The sequence below is a fragment of the Cordyceps javanica genome, chromosome 2 (assembly GCF_051103115.1).
Source record: "Cordyceps javanica chromosome 2, complete sequence".
Lineage (NCBI taxonomy): Eukaryota > Fungi > Ascomycota > Sordariomycetes > Hypocreales > Cordycipitaceae > Cordyceps > Cordyceps javanica.
Genome location: NC_139296.1, coordinates 2,493,314 through 2,511,804, shown reverse-complemented (window position 1 = coordinate 2,511,804; position 18,491 = coordinate 2,493,314). Strand labels below are relative to the sequence as shown.

General features: G+C 53.8%; 6 protein-coding genes across 6 annotated transcripts; 2 read left to right on the top strand and 4 right to left on the bottom strand.

Moving 5' to 3' along the window:
• Positions 1 to 109: 109 nt before the first annotated feature.
• V2A60_003253 (DUF3129 domain-containing protein) lies at positions 110 to 1,033 on the bottom strand (the record flags this gene model as incomplete). Its single annotated transcript, XM_083254590.1, has 1 exon — positions 110 to 1,033. The coding sequence occupies one exon, from the start codon at positions 1,031 to 1,033 to the stop codon at positions 110 to 112; it is 924 nt and encodes a 307-aa protein (XP_083110716.1).
• Positions 1,034 to 4,154: 3,121 nt separating this feature from the next.
• Positions 4,155 to 5,333, bottom strand: V2A60_003252 (uncharacterized protein; the record flags this gene model as incomplete). Its single annotated transcript, XM_083254589.1, has 1 exon — positions 4,155 to 5,333. The coding sequence occupies one exon, from the start codon at positions 5,331 to 5,333 to the stop codon at positions 4,155 to 4,157; it is 1,179 nt and encodes a 392-aa protein (XP_083110715.1).
• A 3,006-nt stretch (positions 5,334 to 8,339) lies between these two features.
• On the top strand, positions 8,340 to 10,235 carry V2A60_003251 (kinase-like domain-containing protein; the record flags this gene model as incomplete). Its single annotated transcript, XM_083254588.1, has 1 exon — positions 8,340 to 10,235. One exon carries the CDS (start codon positions 8,340 to 8,342, stop codon positions 10,233 to 10,235), a length of 1,896 nt encoding a protein of 631 aa, XP_083110714.1.
• A 570-nt stretch (positions 10,236 to 10,805) lies between these two features.
• Positions 10,806 to 11,547, bottom strand: V2A60_003250 (copper acquisition factor BIM1-like domain-containing protein; the record flags this gene model as incomplete). Its single annotated transcript, XM_083254587.1, has 2 exons — positions 10,806 to 11,347; positions 11,412 to 11,547. The coding sequence occupies 2 exons, from the start codon at positions 11,545 to 11,547 to the stop codon at positions 10,806 to 10,808; spliced, it is 678 nt and encodes a 225-aa protein (XP_083110713.1).
• A 1,547-nt stretch (positions 11,548 to 13,094) lies between these two features.
• Positions 13,095 to 14,206, bottom strand: V2A60_003249 (NUDIX hydrolase; the record flags this gene model as incomplete). Its single annotated transcript, XM_083254586.1, has 2 exons — positions 13,095 to 13,732; positions 13,819 to 14,206. 2 exons carry the CDS (start codon positions 14,204 to 14,206, stop codon positions 13,095 to 13,097), a joined length of 1,026 nt encoding a protein of 341 aa, XP_083110712.1.
• A 3,533-nt stretch (positions 14,207 to 17,739) lies between these two features.
• On the top strand, positions 17,740 to 18,108 carry V2A60_003248 (40S ribosomal protein eS21; the record flags this gene model as incomplete). The annotated part of the gene is made up of 2 exons (XM_083254585.1): positions 17,740 to 17,771; positions 17,877 to 18,108. The coding sequence occupies 2 exons, from the start codon at positions 17,740 to 17,742 to the stop codon at positions 18,106 to 18,108; spliced, it is 264 nt and encodes an 87-aa protein (XP_083110711.1).
• Between the last annotated feature and the right edge of the window lie 383 nt (positions 18,109 to 18,491).

The window sequence follows — 18,491 nt, the reverse complement described above, 5'->3', positions numbered from 1 at the left end:
TACAAGTCCAACTGCTAGAGGGGGGTGCCAATGGTTTCATCACGCAATATCAAACGACCTAGGCTCGAATTGTTTATGCGCAAAACGCACCAGCACGGCGGTTGTTCTACTAGTTGTTGTTGTTCTGGTTGTTCTGGCCGTTGCGTCCATTGCGTCCGTTGCCGCGGGTGTTGCCGTTCTGAGTCTGAGCGTTACCGGCGTTGCCAGCAGCACCGTTGTTGCCAGCACCCTTAGCAGCGCCGTTAGCAGCGCCGTTGTTGTTGTTGTTGTTGGAAGCACCGTTGTTGTTGTTGGCGGCACCGTTGTTGTTGGCAGCACCGTTGTTGTTGTTGGCAGCAGCACCGTTGTTGTTGTTGGCAGCAGCACCGTTGTTGTTGGCAGCAGCACCGTTGTTGTTGGCAGCAGCACCGTTGTTGTTGGCAGCGCTGGCCATCTGGACGGGAACGACACCACCAAAGGGACCAGCACCGGCCTGGTTCTGGCAGCGAACGAGGCAGACGTTGGACTGGCCGGCAACGTCACCGCTGCACTGCTGGTTGGCAGGGATAGAGGCCACGAGAGGGTGGTCAGTCTTGCTGCCGGCATTGTTGCGGCCGCGTCTGCCGTCGACGTTCTGGGTGACCTGGATGTTGTCCCAGTTGCCGCCAGTGCCGTCGGCGTTGATCATGCACGTGTAGGGGCCGGCGCCGTCGCCGTTGACCTGGTGGAGGGTCATGGTGACCTGGCCGCCAGCGGTAACCTGGGGAAGGGAGTCGCCGGACTCGGCCATGATCTTGGAGGTGCCAGACTCGACATCGTTGGCACCCTGGCCGACGGTCTCACCAAAGGTCTTGGCGGAAGCACCGCGGAAGCGGGTCGCGTCCTGCTGGAAGGGGTTGCGTCTGGTTCCATCACGGGGAGTGGAGGAGACGACGCCAAGAGCCGAGCCACTGCCACCGGCATCACCAACGGCGTTGGTGATGACACTGTGACCCGAGACGAGCTGGGCAGCGAGCAGCATAGAAGCAGCAATGATGGACTTGACGGGAGCCATTGTGTGAATTTGGTTTTTTCGGAAAAGAAAAAAAAGTTACAAAAAAACAAGGGAAATGGTAAAGATTGTCTTTAGGTTATAAAAAGTGGCGTAAGTATTAAAAGACCTGACCGGCAGGAGAGAGGGATGTGAAGAGAAGTGGAGCTGCTGGTTGGTGAAGATGTGGAAGTGGTGATGATGATGGAGAAGATTCGAGCAGGTTAATGGAGAGGATAATGCCGGATTTATAGATGATGGACGACTATTTCCAGGTCGGCATATGTCTTCTCGAGCTGGCGGCAGCCATGATTGTGGGCCGTGAGGCCGCAGCAGCAGAAACCCATGAAGCACGAAACAGGTCAAAACATGGACGGGTTCAGGAGCTTTCCGGATCTGCCAAGCATGTCCCTACGGCAGATTTCTGAACGTGTCGGAAACCAAGTAGTCCACCAAGAGCGGCATGCCTTGGACCTCAGGACGCAGGTCATGCCAAGACGTACGGCGACGGCCGCCGGGAGAGGGGGGGGGGGCCTTGCAAAGGGCAAAGTACACCGATACCAGAGAGAGCAAGAAGGGGGAGGAGGGTCTGTCTTGGGGTTGGTCAGAAGGCCCAAGGACGATGCGAAGGGATGTGTCACCTGTTTCTTCATGCAGAAAAAAGTTGTGAATCTGAGCAGCGGCAAGGATGGAGGACTCGGGTTGGGAGACCGGGCAAGGGTGCTGGGTGGTTCGCCCTCGGTCATCTGCTACAGAGGTGCGGGAGGCCCCATTGGCTAGGGCTGGGCGACTGCATTTTTCTCCGTCGAATCGGACGTCGGCGGAGCTGAAAAAGGGACAGTGGACTGCCTCACGATGGACGACGATGGCATTGGCGACGGCGACGGTTTCAAGGGACCCCAACCCAGGCGCTTCTGTCTCTCTCTCTCTGTGTCTTTTGCCCACAGTCCACCGGTACTAGCAGCTTCAGGTCGACAAAAAGAAAGAAAAAAAATATTATACGGGCTACATGAAAAGAATGAATCACGGTAGAATTTATTGATGTCGTCAAAGAAAAGCAAGCATGGTAGCCAAGCCGTCATCCCAGTCCAGCCCTACCCGTGTACTAGTAGTTGGTAATGACTAGCCAGACCTTGCTTGCTATGAGCAGCCAATGAGTGCTACTGCCCGCGCACACAATGCGAGGCATGCCCACATATTTTTATCGTCTTTCACTCATTCAATGTCAGCCAATTTTTCGAGTCCATCTCTGTTTTTTTTTTTTTTTCTTTTTTTTTTCTTCTTTTTTCTCGGCCGGGGCTATAAGAGGGACGGTGTTTTGAACAAGAAACCTGGAGCACCCTTGGCACCTGCACCCCATGCTCAGGGCCGTGCTATCCGTATCATGTCTGACACGCACCAAATTTTCCCAAGGAGGGGGGCGGCGCCTACTAAGTAATACCGCGACCCCAGGTCGCAGCCCGCCCGAAATGGATGGTTACGGCCGAGTTCCTCGCTATAGTCCATCATATCACAAGGAAATGTTCAATAAGGCCAGGATACGAGCATCATCTTACCAGTAGGGACCTGAGAAAAAGCCGCACGGTATGCATATCCCAAAGGTGCAACTCACACTGCTTTTACCTGGCTCGTGCTACTATTACCTACCGTTTTATACAAGCGCTCGCACCCACGCGGTATAAAAGCCCAAACTTTGTAGGATCACAACGCCCCTGCTTTTTCTACTGAGAGAAAACTAGATTTGGCGACCCCCTGTAACAAATTTCTTTAAAGAAAAAAAAAACCTCCGCTCATTATCGGAGATTCTGTGGGCTGGCGCGCCCCAGCCGTGGCAGAAATTTCATCGCGATCCTCGTTGATGCAGACCAGCATAGGTACATGAGAGCGGAAGAACAAGACGCCAGGGGGGTCAGGCGATGGTAACAGGGAATGCCTTGTTCGTGATGAAGCGGTAGCGACTTCCAAACAAAGACAGACGACGGGCGAGGGCTGCCTGCGGTCGCCACGGTAAACACTACCACTTTACAGCGTCGTTTCATATGCGACGACTCCAAGCCCCCCGGGTGAAGCATGAAGAAACGTGGGCTGAGATTCATGCGACGTCGCCAAGAGGAGGGAGGGAGGAGAGAGGGAGGCTGTGTCGGAGAGGCAGCAAAAGAATTTGCTGATCTACGGATGGTGTTTCGGATCGTCTTGTCATGTGGGAGTCGGGAAATCGGATTTGCGGGTTTGCAAGAAATAAGAGACAGAAGAATCATTCGGCAAGAAACAGAAGCGTGCGATTTTCTCGGAATGTCGACATCCGAGCTTGGCCTCGTTCCTTTGCGGTTTCCATCACGAACGGTTGATGTGCCACCGATGTTTATTGAAGATGCCCTTTTGTTCTCAGGCTGGTTTCATCCTCTTCAGTCTCCTTCTCAGTCTCTCTCGCTCTCTCGCTCTCTTCTCCTTTTTCCCCCCCTTTTGGCAAACCAGGCTCAAACGACCCGCACAGCCCGTCCCCGGGCTCGGCAGCCAGAGAAGTCGCACATATGTCAATCTATCGCGCTTTATTGTTGTAAAGGCATAACGATGCTTGCCTCGGTCTACCATGCTGGGCGACGTGACAAGGGAGATGGCTGCAGGAGGCAAGGTAAAGCATCTTTCTTACCTTGAGAACAAACTTGGTTGAAAAAGTCAAAATTAGTAGAAGAAAAAAAATTCACCGTGCGGGAACAAAAAAAAACATCACAAGTGCGATACACTCGTAAACTATACTTAGCCATAGTACAAGGGTTGCCAGCTCGCGTGATAGGCAGAGCAAGCAGTGTGGCGCACATGACAGGTCACCACACACATGGTTCACGTTCAATTCCGCAGGTCACATTGTCCACTGCACAGAGAAGAAGAAAAGAAAAAGGCGCCAAGACCTGCCACTTACCAAGTAATGTGAGCGTTGTGCATCCATCACAAGTACACCTAAGTATGCTTACTGGTTAGCTTCGTATACCCATCGTTACTGTGCATGACGTCAACCATATCGACGCAGTCAAGCAGTCAAGCAGAGAAAAGAAGAATTAAATGGTATCGTTTGAGAATCATTCATCATAAGATACAAGTATGTACAGGTATAGTCACATATATACAGCACCATTATCCCCTCATGCTAGTCAAGCCCCGTTCTGCCTCCTGGTCGCCTTCTGGCGGCCTCGGCTGGGGCCTTTTGTATCTTGGAAAAGACCTCTTCAGGGCTCCTCCGACTATGGGTACGCGACACGGTTGCAGAGGTTCGGTTTCTGATATATGTTTTGGGCGATTGCGATCGCCTTGTGGATAAAGCTCTGATGGTGGTGGTTGCACTGTAAGGGTGCTGCTCGAGATAGTTGGTGGATTCCGGTAGCGGTTTGGGTGTCGCCGTCTCGGAATCCAGGGTATCATAGGTAAGGGTATCCTCGAGTTCATCTTCTGAGTATTGGATGGGTAAATTGTTGATGTCCCAATCTTCCTCATCTTGAGGCGTCATGGGCATGGTCTTCTCGTGGTAGTGTTCCGACGAATCAATAGACGACATGGTCTCGACAGAATCGCAAACCGACGTGAGTACAGTTTCACCGCTATCGGATTGGGATGTGGTTTCGTCATCGTCTTTGGACAAATCTCTAAGAAATCTGACAAGCCCTCCGGCCTCGGAAGAAGAGAAGGATGCAGATCGAGACGACCGGCCAGTTGGGGGGTAGCTAGCGTCATCAGAATGTTCCGACGGCGTAGCCTCTGAGTGCGGCGGAGATGGAGGGTAATGCGCATCAATAGAAGACGGTTCGACGGCCATGGCCGGGCCGTTGGGGAAGAAGTCGTCTTCATCGAGAAACTGTGACATGTCTTCGACTTCGATAACCTTGGAGCCAGTAGTTAAAGTAGAGGGAAGTTCTGGGACGACCATTTCCGGAGCCGGTGACGGGCACTGTTGTTCATCGATGCACTCCTCAGGAATGTAGCTCGCAAAGTAGCGAACAATGGAGTCGTAGGACTTTGTTCGGAAAAGTTGAACGGCGTGTTGCCACTGATCGGTACCCATCAACATGGGATTTGCAATGATTTCAACGGCGAGAGACTCGAGGCAGTCATTCATCTCCTTGGCACGCTGACCCTTGCGCTCAGTCATGAGTTGGTGGAACTCATCAGCGGTATCGGCCCGGGTTGACAGCTCGAATACATCGTGGTGAAAGGCCTCGGGGTCTTGGAGGGAGAAGGTGACGGTATTGTATTTGGCGTGGAGGGAAGTGAAGAGGTCATCCCTCTTCATGTTAAATTTCCAGGCGGGCCATGCCCAACCTGGTTCGTCCATTTTTGATAGGACGGTATTATGTTGCCCGCAGAACGTGGACGTGTTATGATGCGAATGGTGGAAGGAGTGAAAACGTGTCTAGATGCGCAAGCCCAGGATCATTTGGTGGACTTGGCACATCTAGATCGTGGTTGTAGTACTGAAATGCATTGCGGTGGTATTCTGAGTCGGAGAGTAGCGAAAAGCGTGGAAATCGCGGGCTCGAATTTCGATCAGTTCACAGTTCTCACGGGTTGACAGACTCAAGATTCCTGGACGAAAACAAAGGCCAAAGGTTGTGGGGGGCGCGTTGACTACCCTCTGGACGGGGAGGTTGAGGGAGGCCAGACAGGGACTGCACTGTTGCCTGAGGCAAAAAGCAAGGAATGCTTTGATTGGGTGTCATGTCTGACAAGTGGCGTAGAGTGCATATGCTATGGAGACTTTGCTTTGAGCTAGTCTCTTTTCGGCGTCGTTCACTCGGTCGGTGTACACAGCGAACGCATGACGCTAATCCGGATAAGGCTAAGAGCAGCAGCGAGCGGGCTCAGCTATGATGCGGATGGATGCTAGGCGCTGAAACAGCCAACGAGAGGGCAGGGAGGCGTTTTGGTGGCGGTTTCTCACAGAATAAAGACTGCAACATCCAGTGCCTCAGCATTCGAGTGGGGCTCATCGCATCTATCAGCATCGATAGAGGTTGAGAGGCAAGTGAGGCTGGTGAAGAGAAATGTGGCTGACGCATTCGGGGCGCATGAGTCGATTGAGGGCAGCCAATCGCCGCAGCTGAATTTCGCAGCCGAGGCTGGTAGCTCTTCTACCAGTGTTGGAAGCGCGCGGTCTGACTGAGTACGGATTGTTTCCAGGTAGAAGGTTCATATTTGGTGCTTTGAGAAGCGCAAGTTATTCACGTCGAGAAGTAGTTTGGTGACAACGATGACATTGCCCGGGCTCGTGGTGATTAGTAAAGTATAGTCACGAGACAAGACCAGAGTAGGCAGCACCACCCTCTGTCGGGCTGACAGCAACTGGCTCTCTGAGCCCCAAAAGTATGTCGAGGGAAAGATTGCTTTCCGTAGGAATCGAGACCAACGGGTCAACTGGCATGTATGCTCTACACTAACAACTTTCGAGCCCGTCCGCCGTCCGCAGTAGCACGTCACGAACGGTTGCGCAAGGCATCGCTGACAGATCGAGGTTGTATCCGCGCAGGCATGGAAGGAGACATTGATGATATAGTCGAACAGGTCGCCGGTTCTGCTGCAACCACGTGAGTGGCGCTCAGGGCTCAGTCACTCGACTGGTTTGTCGGCTCACGATCCGTCGCAGCATTATCAGCTGCAACTGCCATGACGACGATGTATTGATGTCACCGCACGATGCGCGTCATGGTTCGATTTGCGATGCAACGCCGATTCCACGAGGTTTGGGGAAGTGAGAGAAGGGACGAAGAGAATGAATGACAGGACTGCGAGTTGTGAAGAATTGAATGAGACGATACATCGCCACACTGGACAGTGTGCCTTGCAGGCAGACGTGGAGGCAAGGGCACGAGGTGGCATCGAATAATGGCACAGTGAAATGTACAGTGTATATATATGGGAGGTAATCGGGTAAGCAAGGCTGACTGATGCATTTTTGGAGGACAGTGCCCAGGTCGGCACCTACCAAGAAAAGGCCACTGTTGGCCTCAATAGCCTCTCCCAACAGATAAGAAAAAGCCGACGTGAGCTCTAGAAAATACATGAAAAGATCTGAAATTAACAAATTATATACTTACTACCAATAATCACTGTGTTGTCTTGGTCATATCTACTATGATGGCGCAAGGTGTGTTGGCCGTCTGGTAGCGGTCGTGTAGAAAGGGCCCTAAATGGCATTTTTTTAGATGCCTGCGTAGGGCACGGAGGGCCTCGGATAACTGCGAGTAACAGCGAAATGCACAGTATTACGAAGCAAGCTGACACTGTATCGTCTATTCTGGCACAATTGTGGCCGGACGCTAATTCATAGAAGACTTCCAAAAAGTTCCATGAAAGAGTATTACGTGGTATCGCCGTAGGAAGAGGACTTTGAGGTTACAGAGTGTAATACATTCTGGATAAATTTACTGATAAAGCATTGCCTTCCAAGAAAGAGAAAGGGCGCTTTGTTCCTGTTTGCAGCATCTATAAATCAAGATTCAACTTGATCCGTACTCAGTGGGAGAATCCACCAGTGACGAGCTACAATCTTCAGCCAGCTGAACCTCGGCCGCTAAATGACTCCCGCCCGGCTGCCGCAAGGCGCTACAAAGTAGGTAGAGATTATTATTAGTAGCCAGAGGTAAGCTACCTACTTACCCCGTTCACAGGCTGCTAACTCATCACTGGTGACTCGACCCAGCGGGAGGCTGAGAGCTCATCAGCAGGCCAGAATACCGTCTCGCGCTGCGCATCTGACGCTGGCGCCCTCGCCGTGACCACTGAGCTGTTCCTGCATTTATTGTGCCCTCAGCCGTTGCATTTTACATCGTCTTTTTTTTTGTATTCTTCTTCTTCTTTTGGACATTTATCGACCGAATTGTACATTGCCAACACAACCACTCCTTCTCTTTGACAGAGCAGCCATCGGTGGAATCTCACTTCTGCAACTTTCACACGACCACAGCCACAGTCTACCTAACAAGCCACAAAGCCTGGCGCGCTCGCTCCCCTCACCTCAGCTCGTCCAGCCTGGTCAGTCCTGTCAGTGAGTCTACTTACTGAGTAGTCATCCAGACTCGGCTTGCGCTGCCTACTTTTCGGTACCACTTAACTAGGTAGTTATTTACCGCTGGGCCTAACAGCAGGCTTACCACCACCAGCTGCCTCCTGCTAGGCACTTTGGGTAGGTTGGTACTCGGTAGGTAGGTAGAGCTAGGCAGAGCCGGTCACCACCACTACCACCACCACCACCACCCCGTCTGTCTCTACCAGCCTGAGGCGCCACACCATGCACCTGCGTCAGGCATCACTCTCGCTTCAAAAAATATTCAGAACCATCACAATGGCCGATCCTAAACCCGCGCCTCGGGAAGAGGCGACGGAGGAGAGGACTGAGCCGTTTTCCCAGTCTGAGCTCGACGCCCGCGTCCGCACCGTCGACGTCGGCACGCCCACCCCGGGTCCCGACGACGAGCACGTCCCGCTCGACGTCCTCTTGCTGGAGGACCATCACCACAGGCAAAACATCCGCCTCTTGGTCCGCCCCCTCGCGGACCTGCCCAGCACCATCCCCGTCGCCCCCTCGAGCGACAACTGTCGCTGGCTCGCTCTCCGCGCCGAGGTCGCCTCCTCGGAGCAGCCCTCCCACAAGGTCTTGGCCGTCACCCAGACCGCCCGCGACATCAAATTCTCCGTGCGCATACCTGCCGACGTCGCCGACGCCGATGGCCTCGCCCGTCCCTCGCTCTGGTGCGAGCTGTACTTTGATCCCGCCAGCGACAAGCTCATCTTCGTCAACCGCTCCGAGGTCCCCATTGCCCTCGTCCGCATCTCCCAGCTAGCTCCCGCTAGCCCGTCCTTGAGCGACTACCGCATCGTCTACCCCCACGTCACAAAATCGCTGGAACCTGGTACATGGCGCATCAAGGTTCACGACACTGCCGTCTTGGATTTTCGAATCCTGGAGAAGCGCCCCGTCATTCTCTACGAACAGCCCTCTCTGGGTCTGACTCACAGCCACAGTACCTCCTCCCGCGGCAGCTCTGCGCTAGTCTCCACTAGTGGCAAGAGAGCCCTCACGCCTGACGACGATGAAGATGAAGGGGACAAGCGTGTCAAGCGTCGCGTATCCCAAGTCGAGGGTCGCCCGGCAGACGGAGTCGTCATGTTCCTCAACCCCTCTGCCGATCCTCTTGTTTTTTCGCTACCAAACGGTACCAAGAAGTCGGGCAAGGAGCTCTCCACCGGCAACACCAACGCCCTTCTTGACGCTGAACAGGGCGACACAGTATACATGACCGGTCTATGTGAGCTGGATGAGTACCAGCTCATAAAGCAGGAGCCAATCGCCTCCACCGCCCAGTCTGCAGTATACGTAGGCCGCCATTCCAAGATCCCCGACAACATTGTCACCGTCAAGGTGCTCAAGACTGTAGGGAGCAACTCGGACAAGCCAAACGTACATGAGCGCAATGTTATCCGCCAAGCCGACATGTGGCAACGCGAGTACCAAACGCAAGAAAACTTGGAGCACCACTCCATCGTACGCTACTATGGTGGCGACGCCCGCTTTCTCTCGCTATACATGGAACACGTGGATGCCAAGGACTTGACTGTTCAGAATCGCTGGAGGAGCAAGCAGGACGACCACTTCACCGGATCCATAGAAGACGCCACGCGCATCCTGCGTGACATCTCTGGTGCCTTGAGCTACATTCACAGCCGCGAGCTGGTGCACAACGACATCAAGCCCGCCAACATTCTCTACTCGATGGAGCGCGGTGCCGTTCTTTGTGACTTTGGCATGTCAACTGTTACCTCGAGCCCGCCCGGCGGCGGCGGCACGCCATATTACATACCTCCCGAGTTTATAGGACGAAAGGTTCGCGGGCCGGCTGCTGACGTCTGGGCCATGGGTGTCACGATGCTGTACCTGTTGCGCAAGCTTCCTCTGCCTGAGAGCCGCGCCAAGCCGCAGCCCGGCAACAAGCAGCTCTACTGGCTGATTGCCGGTGTCAATAATCCGCAGGTGACTCAAAAATACGGCAACGGCCAGCCTGCCATTTTGCAGATGCGCGCCTGGCTGAGTGAGGTTCATGACGCCGCGCAGCGACTCGACAAGGAGAACCGCTTGGAGCGCATTGTCAAGGACATGCTCACACCCAACCCCGCTCAGCGCATCACAATGGCGTCCATCCTGGAGCAACTCACTTCCGAGCCCGTGGCTGCTACGGCTTAGTGACTTTACGTTTGCATTTACTACACTATCTTTTGACGCTTTCCCGGCTACCTATTTTTGCATGTTTGCATGGGTTCCTCTCCGTCTCGATATGGTTGCATTTTCTTTCTCATCTTACATTGTCGGGCAAATCGCATTTCGCATGATTGCATGATCTACTTTGCACGTTTGACATGGACAATGCGGTACGTCTCCCTTGACTCTTGCGCCAATACGCGGAGAACTAATCGAACTAAAGCATCACGCAGTACATATGATTCCATGTTGTTCTTCTGTTAATATTATATTGTCGATACCCCTCGTTGTGTTGTGACCTGTAGAGGTCGCTGTACATATACTCTCTACAAGGCGCAATTGGCTCTCGGGCGTGTTTGGATGGAGTCTTTGTTCACTTTTATGCATATATCGTTTACACAATCCACTCATAAAGTTGAGAGCTGTACTTTGAAATACATTTCCTCTTATTTACAAAATTACATATACGCTCTTGCTTGTACATGAAATCATTATCTTCACTCTGCCAACAGTGTCTCTCTTCGTCTCCTTCTTCTTCTTCTTTCCCTCTTCTTTTTAGAGGCTCGAGCCCAGGGCCAAGAGCGCCGCGGCGCCGCCGACGAGCGTCACGAGCAGGCCGCCGTTCAGCGCCGCCGCCTGACCGGCCCCCGACTTGCCGCCGCCGCCGCTGCCGGCCGTGGTCGTCTGCGCGGGGCCGGCGGAGCTGCTCGTCGCGTTGGCGGCGCCCTGGGGCTTGACTTCAGTCAGGGTGACGCCCTTGCCGGCGCAGGTGGCGTTGCGGGGCGCGTCCTTGGAGAAGCGGATGTCGGCGCAGTTGTAGAGGGCGGAGCCGCTGGCGCCCGAGGTGACGACCTGGACGGTGCCGCGGGTGCCGTCGGCGATGCCGGCGGGGACGGCGAGCTTCTCGACGCACAGGGTGCCGCGGCCGGTCGTGTTCCACAGGTCCGGCGTCAGCGTCACGTTGAAGTTGGTCGTGTTGCCGCCGAGGCCGAGGTTGACAAAGACGTACGTCCACGGGTGGTGCAGGTCCAGCTCCAGAGGGCCGCCGTCGAGCGGCCACTCGGTGGTGTTGCCCGCGCCGTACGGGACACCGGCGCCTTGGGGGAAAAAATAATCATGTTAGCCGGCGCGGGGGGGGCTGAGCGAGTGGTGTGAGCTCACATGGATACGTCCACTGGCTGTACTTGGCCTCATTCTCGGCGGCGAGCGTGTCGGCGCGCCATTGAGGCTGCGTGAGGCCGAAATGCGCAGTGACAGCCTGAGAACCGGCCAGCAGCAGGGCAATCTTGGTCAGCATGGTGATGAGAATTGGTACGTGTCAACGGCGTCAATGGAAGAAGAAAGAAGCTGTATAAATCGTGCAAAAATGTGAAGGGGGAGAGGGGGAAAGAGAGGACGAGAAGGTGAGAGAGTGATTGCGATGGCGACGGGTAGCGACGAGGCGAGTATACTATATACAATACGTTGGAAAACTAGCTCATACGACGCACAGCTCTCGCTGCCCGCTTGCCGTCTGGCTCCAGCTCAATCATGTCACCATTTTTTTTCCCGGTCCCCTCCCGAAAGGCGAGTTTCCTCTCAACCCACCTCCCATCATCACGCACACATGGCAGCGCCGTTGCCGCCTCGTGCAGCGGTGCCGGGGGTATGTGCGCCGCGGCGTCCACTAGTCAGCGGGGAGCAGGCCTAGGTCTAGCTCCTTCTTTTCAATGGTTGAGCATCTTTGCGTTTCTGCAGGGCCGGTATGTATGCTTGAAAGAAGGATAAACATTGTGGGGATTTTTCTTTTATTTTCCCTTCTTTTTTTTTTACCCTCCCCCCCGCTGCGTTTTCCTTTTGGAAAGCAAAAGAAAAGCCCGTTTTCCGGAGGTGGTGGGGCCGATCCCAAACCCGGGGGCCGTCCTCTACATCAATACCCGCAGAAAAGAAAACATTGCCAGTAAAGAAGAAAACAAACCCCATCATCTGCATGTTCCTCCATTTTGTTTCAGGAACTTGTGTCTTGGCTTTCAGTCGCTCATCCGTCCTCCCGCGCCCAACTTTTTTTTTTCCATACTTTGTCATGCTGATCCATCATTTTTATGCTACACTTGCAGGGCTGAGAAGGGACAGGGTACTGAGTATATTTTGTGTGAGTCTAGACGCAGTTGGCCGTGGGGCGGGGCTTGCGGCGTCGGGAAAAAAACTTGCTCAAATGCACGCAAAGCTTCATTCGAAAGCTGTCTTTCTGAAATGGGGCGTGGATGGCGCTGTTTCAATACATTTCGATATTGCATTGACTTTGGTAGTGTCAAAGTTTCGTACTGGGTACCTTTTGGTTTCTTTTTCCCTCTTGGGCAGGGCCCCAATTGTTTTGTCCTAGACGAAATGATAAGTTAGCCGTTGCTTATAATGCTCTCGGTATTTAATAGACATGCACGATTCGTGATATATCTCTTCGGGAGAATACCGATGCAGAGTAATCACTCAATGGCCAATTTACAATGCCAACCATCTCAAGATATTGTGCGTCATACGCAAGTGACTTGAAACTTGACACAGATAACCATGCATGCATCTCAACTACCCTACAGAGCACTCTAATAAACCGGCAATTGTACAGCACTTTTACCCGCAAGATTCCAGGTGAAATAGACACCACCTATGCTCTGTTTCCTCTTCTTCTCGCGGGTTACTGCCACCACCAGAAAAAAACACATGCTATGATGGATACCACTCTCATCTGTCCATCCACATGTATTCGAGCGTCTATAGATTCGTCTTTCAAATATCTATATACAACATGGCCGCCATGTCACAAAAAAATAACATCTTTTTGTACAAGAAAAGAAAAAAAAATTTGCCTCAAAGCTTCTCTAAGCGACCCTCCTTGGGCTGCGCGTCCTCGTCGAGAATTTCCTCGCGCAGCCGCACCTCGACGCCCGTCGGCCCCTTCTTGCCAAACTTGGTCAGCACGACGTGCTCAAAGTCGCCGACGCGGTCCGTGCCCTCGAGCTCCGGGCCCGGGTAGTTGAGCGACAGCACGGCGCGGCCGTCGCTCTCGCGCATGTACATGGGCAGCGGGCTGATGACCTTGTCCGCCCAGGCGACCTGCGACGACGGGTGCGCCCGCCCCAGCGCCGTCGTCGCCGTGGGCACCTCCTTGACGAACCGGAGCAGCCTCCGCCGCTGCTGCATGAAGCGCCTCGACTCCTCCTCGAGCGAGCCGGGCTTGCCCCCGCCGACGTGCCGCCCGACCGTGTCGAGGATGAAGAACTGCGGCGGGAACAGAATCACCTCGCCCTGGCGCGCCTGCTTAATCCACGCCTGCGGCGCCGCAAAGAGCGCCGCCGTGTGCTCGATGCCGCCGTCCGGCGTCGGGATCACCATCTTGGAGGGCACGTCGTGGCGCGTCAGCGGGAGCAGGTAGAGGTACATTTGCGTGGTGAAGCGTTTCGGCACCGTGATTGGCGTCAGCCAGCGCGTGTATGGGATGAGAGACTCTGTGCCGAGCGAGAAAAAAAAATAAAAATGATTAGCATCGGGGTCCCCGACACTATTCTCTCCGAAGGGACCGTTTTCGACATACCTGTGTCTGCGATGGCACCGATGGACTGCAGCCAGTCACCAAACTTGATCTTGCGCGCATGGATCTGCTTGCGCGCCTCCTCTCTCTCCTTCTCCGGGAGCTGGACCAGCTTGCCGTCCTTCTTGGCCAGCAGGATGCCCGACTCCTCAAACGTTTCGCGTATGGCGCACAGACGGTACGCCGGGCCGTCGCGGTGCTTGTCGGGGTCGCCCTCCGGCGGCACGTCGCCGTCGTGGTACGGGTCCACGTTGCCGCCGGGGAAGACGTGCGCCGACGCAAACGACGTCGACGTCTTGACGCGGTGCAGCAGCAGGATCTCGTTGGAGGGCGACAGCAGCACCACCGACGCGCTCGGCCGCGTCACCGGCGGCTCGCCGTCTTTGGTCATCTTGCGAGGCCTTGCGGATGCGGGTGACGCTGTAGCGTCTGGAGGGTGGACGGCGGCACTTGAGAATTGCCGCTCTTGCTGACCAAGGCGTCGCGAGTCTCGGCAGGCGTTGTGGACGGAGATGGCTGGGAGGCACAGGCTAGAGTGCGAAGTGGCTGTGGTAGGAAATCTAGTAGCAGCAACTTTGGGGGTGCTGATTGGTGGTATTCGTCTTGCGACGAACAATAGATGAGAATTCATGAAAAGTAAACGTCACTGGACCGGCTATCCTAGTGTATAGCCGTACTCCGATGTATGCTCAACACTGGTTTGCGGGGAATGGGAGATGCTACCGAGGTACGCCGGGCTTCCGCCGGATACTTCATTCCTAGAGTGGCGGCCCCACACTAGCTCCTGCCAACATCACCGTTGCCAACATTTTGCTACTGTTGTTTGTTTAACATAGTGTTTTTAAAGCGAGCGTCTGTCTTCAGGTGCACCTAATCAGTACAATTGTGTTCTGTCGTGCTGCGATAGTACTACAAAAAGATGCCGCCTCTATTCCCAACGGCCGGGTATTAGCGAGTTTTCTAATCCCAGATCCAGACCAACGCCGCGCTGTCATGCTATAAATAGACCAATGTACAAGAAATATGGGAATAATGCTTCGTCAATATCGTTTCCTCTCTTTGCCTCGCAAGTTGACCTTCCAGAGACAACATATGCTTTTCGATTCGCACCACTTCTTCACCTCCCCTGAGCTGACTTCATCATCGAAGCCTGCCTTGGTAAGCGGTCCACAATTCAACCACGCAGTAAGATCTTCAAGGATGATTGGGTCATACATGAGTATCTTCTCATGCCAAGATGGATTGTTGACATCTTTGCATCTTGGTGCACTAGTAATTGCTTTGCCGATATACTCAAAGGAAGATGGCTTCTCAGAAGGTGAAACTGCCATAGACAGCTCAGCATCCTCGTCCATAGAAAGGGAAAGATCCACGCCTTGCGAGGGAGAAAAAGTCTCGTCCGGCACCGAAGATGGAGAAGCGGAGGCAGCCTCAAATTCCCCAGCATCTGACTCAGAGTCTGGTATCTCGACGACAAGTTTGGAACTCTTGGTCTTGCTACGCTTTGGCGTACTAGGTGGTATTGCTGTAGAAACTGATTGTAGCACGGCTGTAGCACAAGCTGAAACAGATTCTGACAAGGATGGCGTTGATATTGGCACTTTTCGTGGTCTACCTCGGGGCCGCTTTGGTGGGCTCACGGGTTGCTGTGCCGATGGTGGTGGTTCTTGCGGCTGTGAGGCACTAGCTAAAGATGACTCTGGCCGGGCGGGTGTCTTTACTGGCGATGTGGCCCGTCCCACCTTGATGGGTGACCGTGCCCTTGCACTGGTGATTGTTGAGGCAGATCTTGTCCGTGGAATAGCACAGATTTGGTTCTTGCCTTGCCAACATTTGTCCAGGAGCGCGATCCGTGCCGCTCGTTGGCGTATATTCTTGAAACCGAATGATGAGACAGCACTCGCCAGTTGTGCATCAGTGTAGAGCTCAAATTCGGGACGAGAGGGTAGATCCGGTGACTTGGGCGCTGACTGCGCAAGTCCTGTATCCTGGCACGTAGCAGTGGCATTTGGAAGCTCTGCAGTTGATTCTCTTGCGCTGCGTGACTGCTGCGGGTGCAATGCATCCGAAAGGTTAAGGAACGAGGAGTCGTCCCTGGCGGGGCTTGCTTCTTTAACGTATCCAAAAGGATCAGCTTGTGCTTCACCAACGGGTACATCTTGCTGGTTCTGGACCAATTCTTGAATCCCTAGATCGAACAAATCTCCATCTTCATCGCGAGCCGCCGCAGTCCAGAGTGAGCGCCTTGCCTCGGGGGGCTCAATGGCATCGCTATTTATTGGTGTCGAAAGTGATACATGATCAATTTCGTTTGAGTTTTTCATAGCCGCAGCCAGATCTCGTAGGAATCTCGGGGAGTGCTCTTGGGCTAGCTGGCTTGATGTTCCAAACAGAAAGTCTTGATTTGCAACTTGACGTAGTGCCGCGCTGGGTGACAACAGTATTGGCTTAGGCGGTACTTCTTTCTTCTTCGTCTTTTTTGAAGCTTTCGTGGTTCGCTTTCTCGTTCTCTTCGTGGGTACGCCTTCTTTCGTGCTTGTTGCTGCAGCTTGAGCCTCTTCTTTTGAGAGGCTGGTCTGCGTATCCTGGCCTGCGCTGGGCTCAGGCTGACTGGCAAGTTTGTATGCCGCAGTAGCGAGCCCCGTGATAGTCCGCGGTTTCTTTTTCAACGCCGGCTTCTTCTTCACATTGGCAGGCTCGGGAGCTACCAAGGGCCGTTGCTCAGGTCTCGTTGACACTGCGTCGATCAGCTTGCGTTTGCGAAAAAGGCTTCCGTCTTCGTCGGATCGGCTTGCTGTAGATGAGTTCGATACGTCATCGCATATAAAAGCCTCTAGAACTCTAGAAAGTGTGCCGTTCCTCTCGGTCTCCCCGATGACTGTTTCAGTCGCTACTGAATCAACATCTTCTGGCTCGGTATCTTTCGGGTACTTCTGTTTTGGCGGGGTCCAATCTAGGCGTCTCGCGGGAGCTCGTTCTAGATTTAGGGACGTATCTCGAGACACTATCTCTGTCTCTGTGATATCGTTTTTCTCTTTGAAAGAGTCGAGACGGACATGATTGAAGTATTGAATCTCCGTCGTAGCTGCTTTAGCTGGTGTTGCGGGGGATGACGAAACCAACAGAGGAAAACGGCCCGCATCATGATTGGCGTGTCTTTGTGCCATAGCATTATTTGCAGGGAATTGACGAGACCGCTCTTTGCTGGGCGTTCTGTGGTGTGACTCATGAACAGTAGCTTCAGGGGTTGGCGACAGGTTCACGGTCATTGGCAAGGGATCCGGAGCTGAAGTCAGGCGGGCTTGTGAGCGAAGGTGGCTTGGTGTGGTGGGAGCAGTCGACTTGAATAAAGGAGGCCTTGAAAGTCGCGAGCCCAAATCTTGAAGCGAGGGAAGATCTGGCGAGGACGATATCACGAGCGGGGAAGTTGCGACTTGGCGCTTTGGACGTGATGGCGACGACAGAAACATTTCAGGAGAAGCCATTGCGCCGGAGACGTATGGTCGAGTGCGCAGAGCGCATCTCGAACCAGAAAGGCGCAGCAGAATGGTCTGTATCTTTGCCTCCAAGAACCACCTCTATGAGCGCACTTGAGGCGGAGGAGGCTGCGTCTCGTCACGGTCGTCGTAGGTTCACTGAGACGTTCAGATCTGTCAAAGTGGATACGAGGATGCCAGAAGTCCTAGTCTGCCCGATTTAGTGCTGGCGCGTGATGGCGCGTCATCGAAAGCTTTGATTGGTCTGAATCGGTCGCGACACACCCACGCTCTCACATGATCGGTCATGTGACGCACAGAAAGCCCTCCCCGCCCCACGAAATTATTCGGCGCCAGGGCAAATTCGAGGTCAGGAATTTGCGAGGCCATCCCACCAGTGCATCACGACAACCTTTACAACCCGAAACACCCTCACAACACCGTCAAGATGGAGAACGACCGTGGCGAGATCGTCGATCTGTAAGACAACACCGAAAACTCCCGAAGAAATACCAATTCGATATTCAAATGGACGATTGGCGAAGATACCATACCGTATACTAATGCTGCGCTTCCGATTCATAGCTACGTCCCCCGCAAGTGCAGCGCTACCAACCGCATCATCAAGGCCAAGGATCACGGCTCTGTCCAGATCTCTATCGCCAAGGTTGACGAGAACGGCCGTGCCGTCCCCGGCGAGAACCACGTCTATGCCCTCTGCGGTTTCGTCCGCGCCATGGGCGAGTCCGACGACGCTATGAACCGTCTGGCCCAGCGTGATGGCCTCCTCAAGAACGTCTGGAGCGCCCAGCGATAAACGTGTTGCATATGACGAAAGGGAAGAAAAATGAGGTGCATAATACCCGGGTGGTGGGAACCAGAACCAGCATACAGCACAGTGATGCTAACAATCCGAATAGATTGGGATTGGTTTCGGCAAGTGTGCATTTGTGGAACTTAGAGTTGGCCTGCATTTAGCACAATCCAATTCGAGGCGTCTTGGCTCGATTTCGAAGACACAAAAAAAAATTACGAATTTGACCAAATCTATGCGACGTCCGGGAAGTGAAATGTGGATGTGTGACTGTGTTCCCGGCTGGAAAAGTCTTCTCGCACCGGCTGGCTCACAGGATACCTTGTGACGCCGTCTCGCCATTGCTGAGGAGTCTGAGGCTACTCCGATGGTCTCCAAGCCGCAGA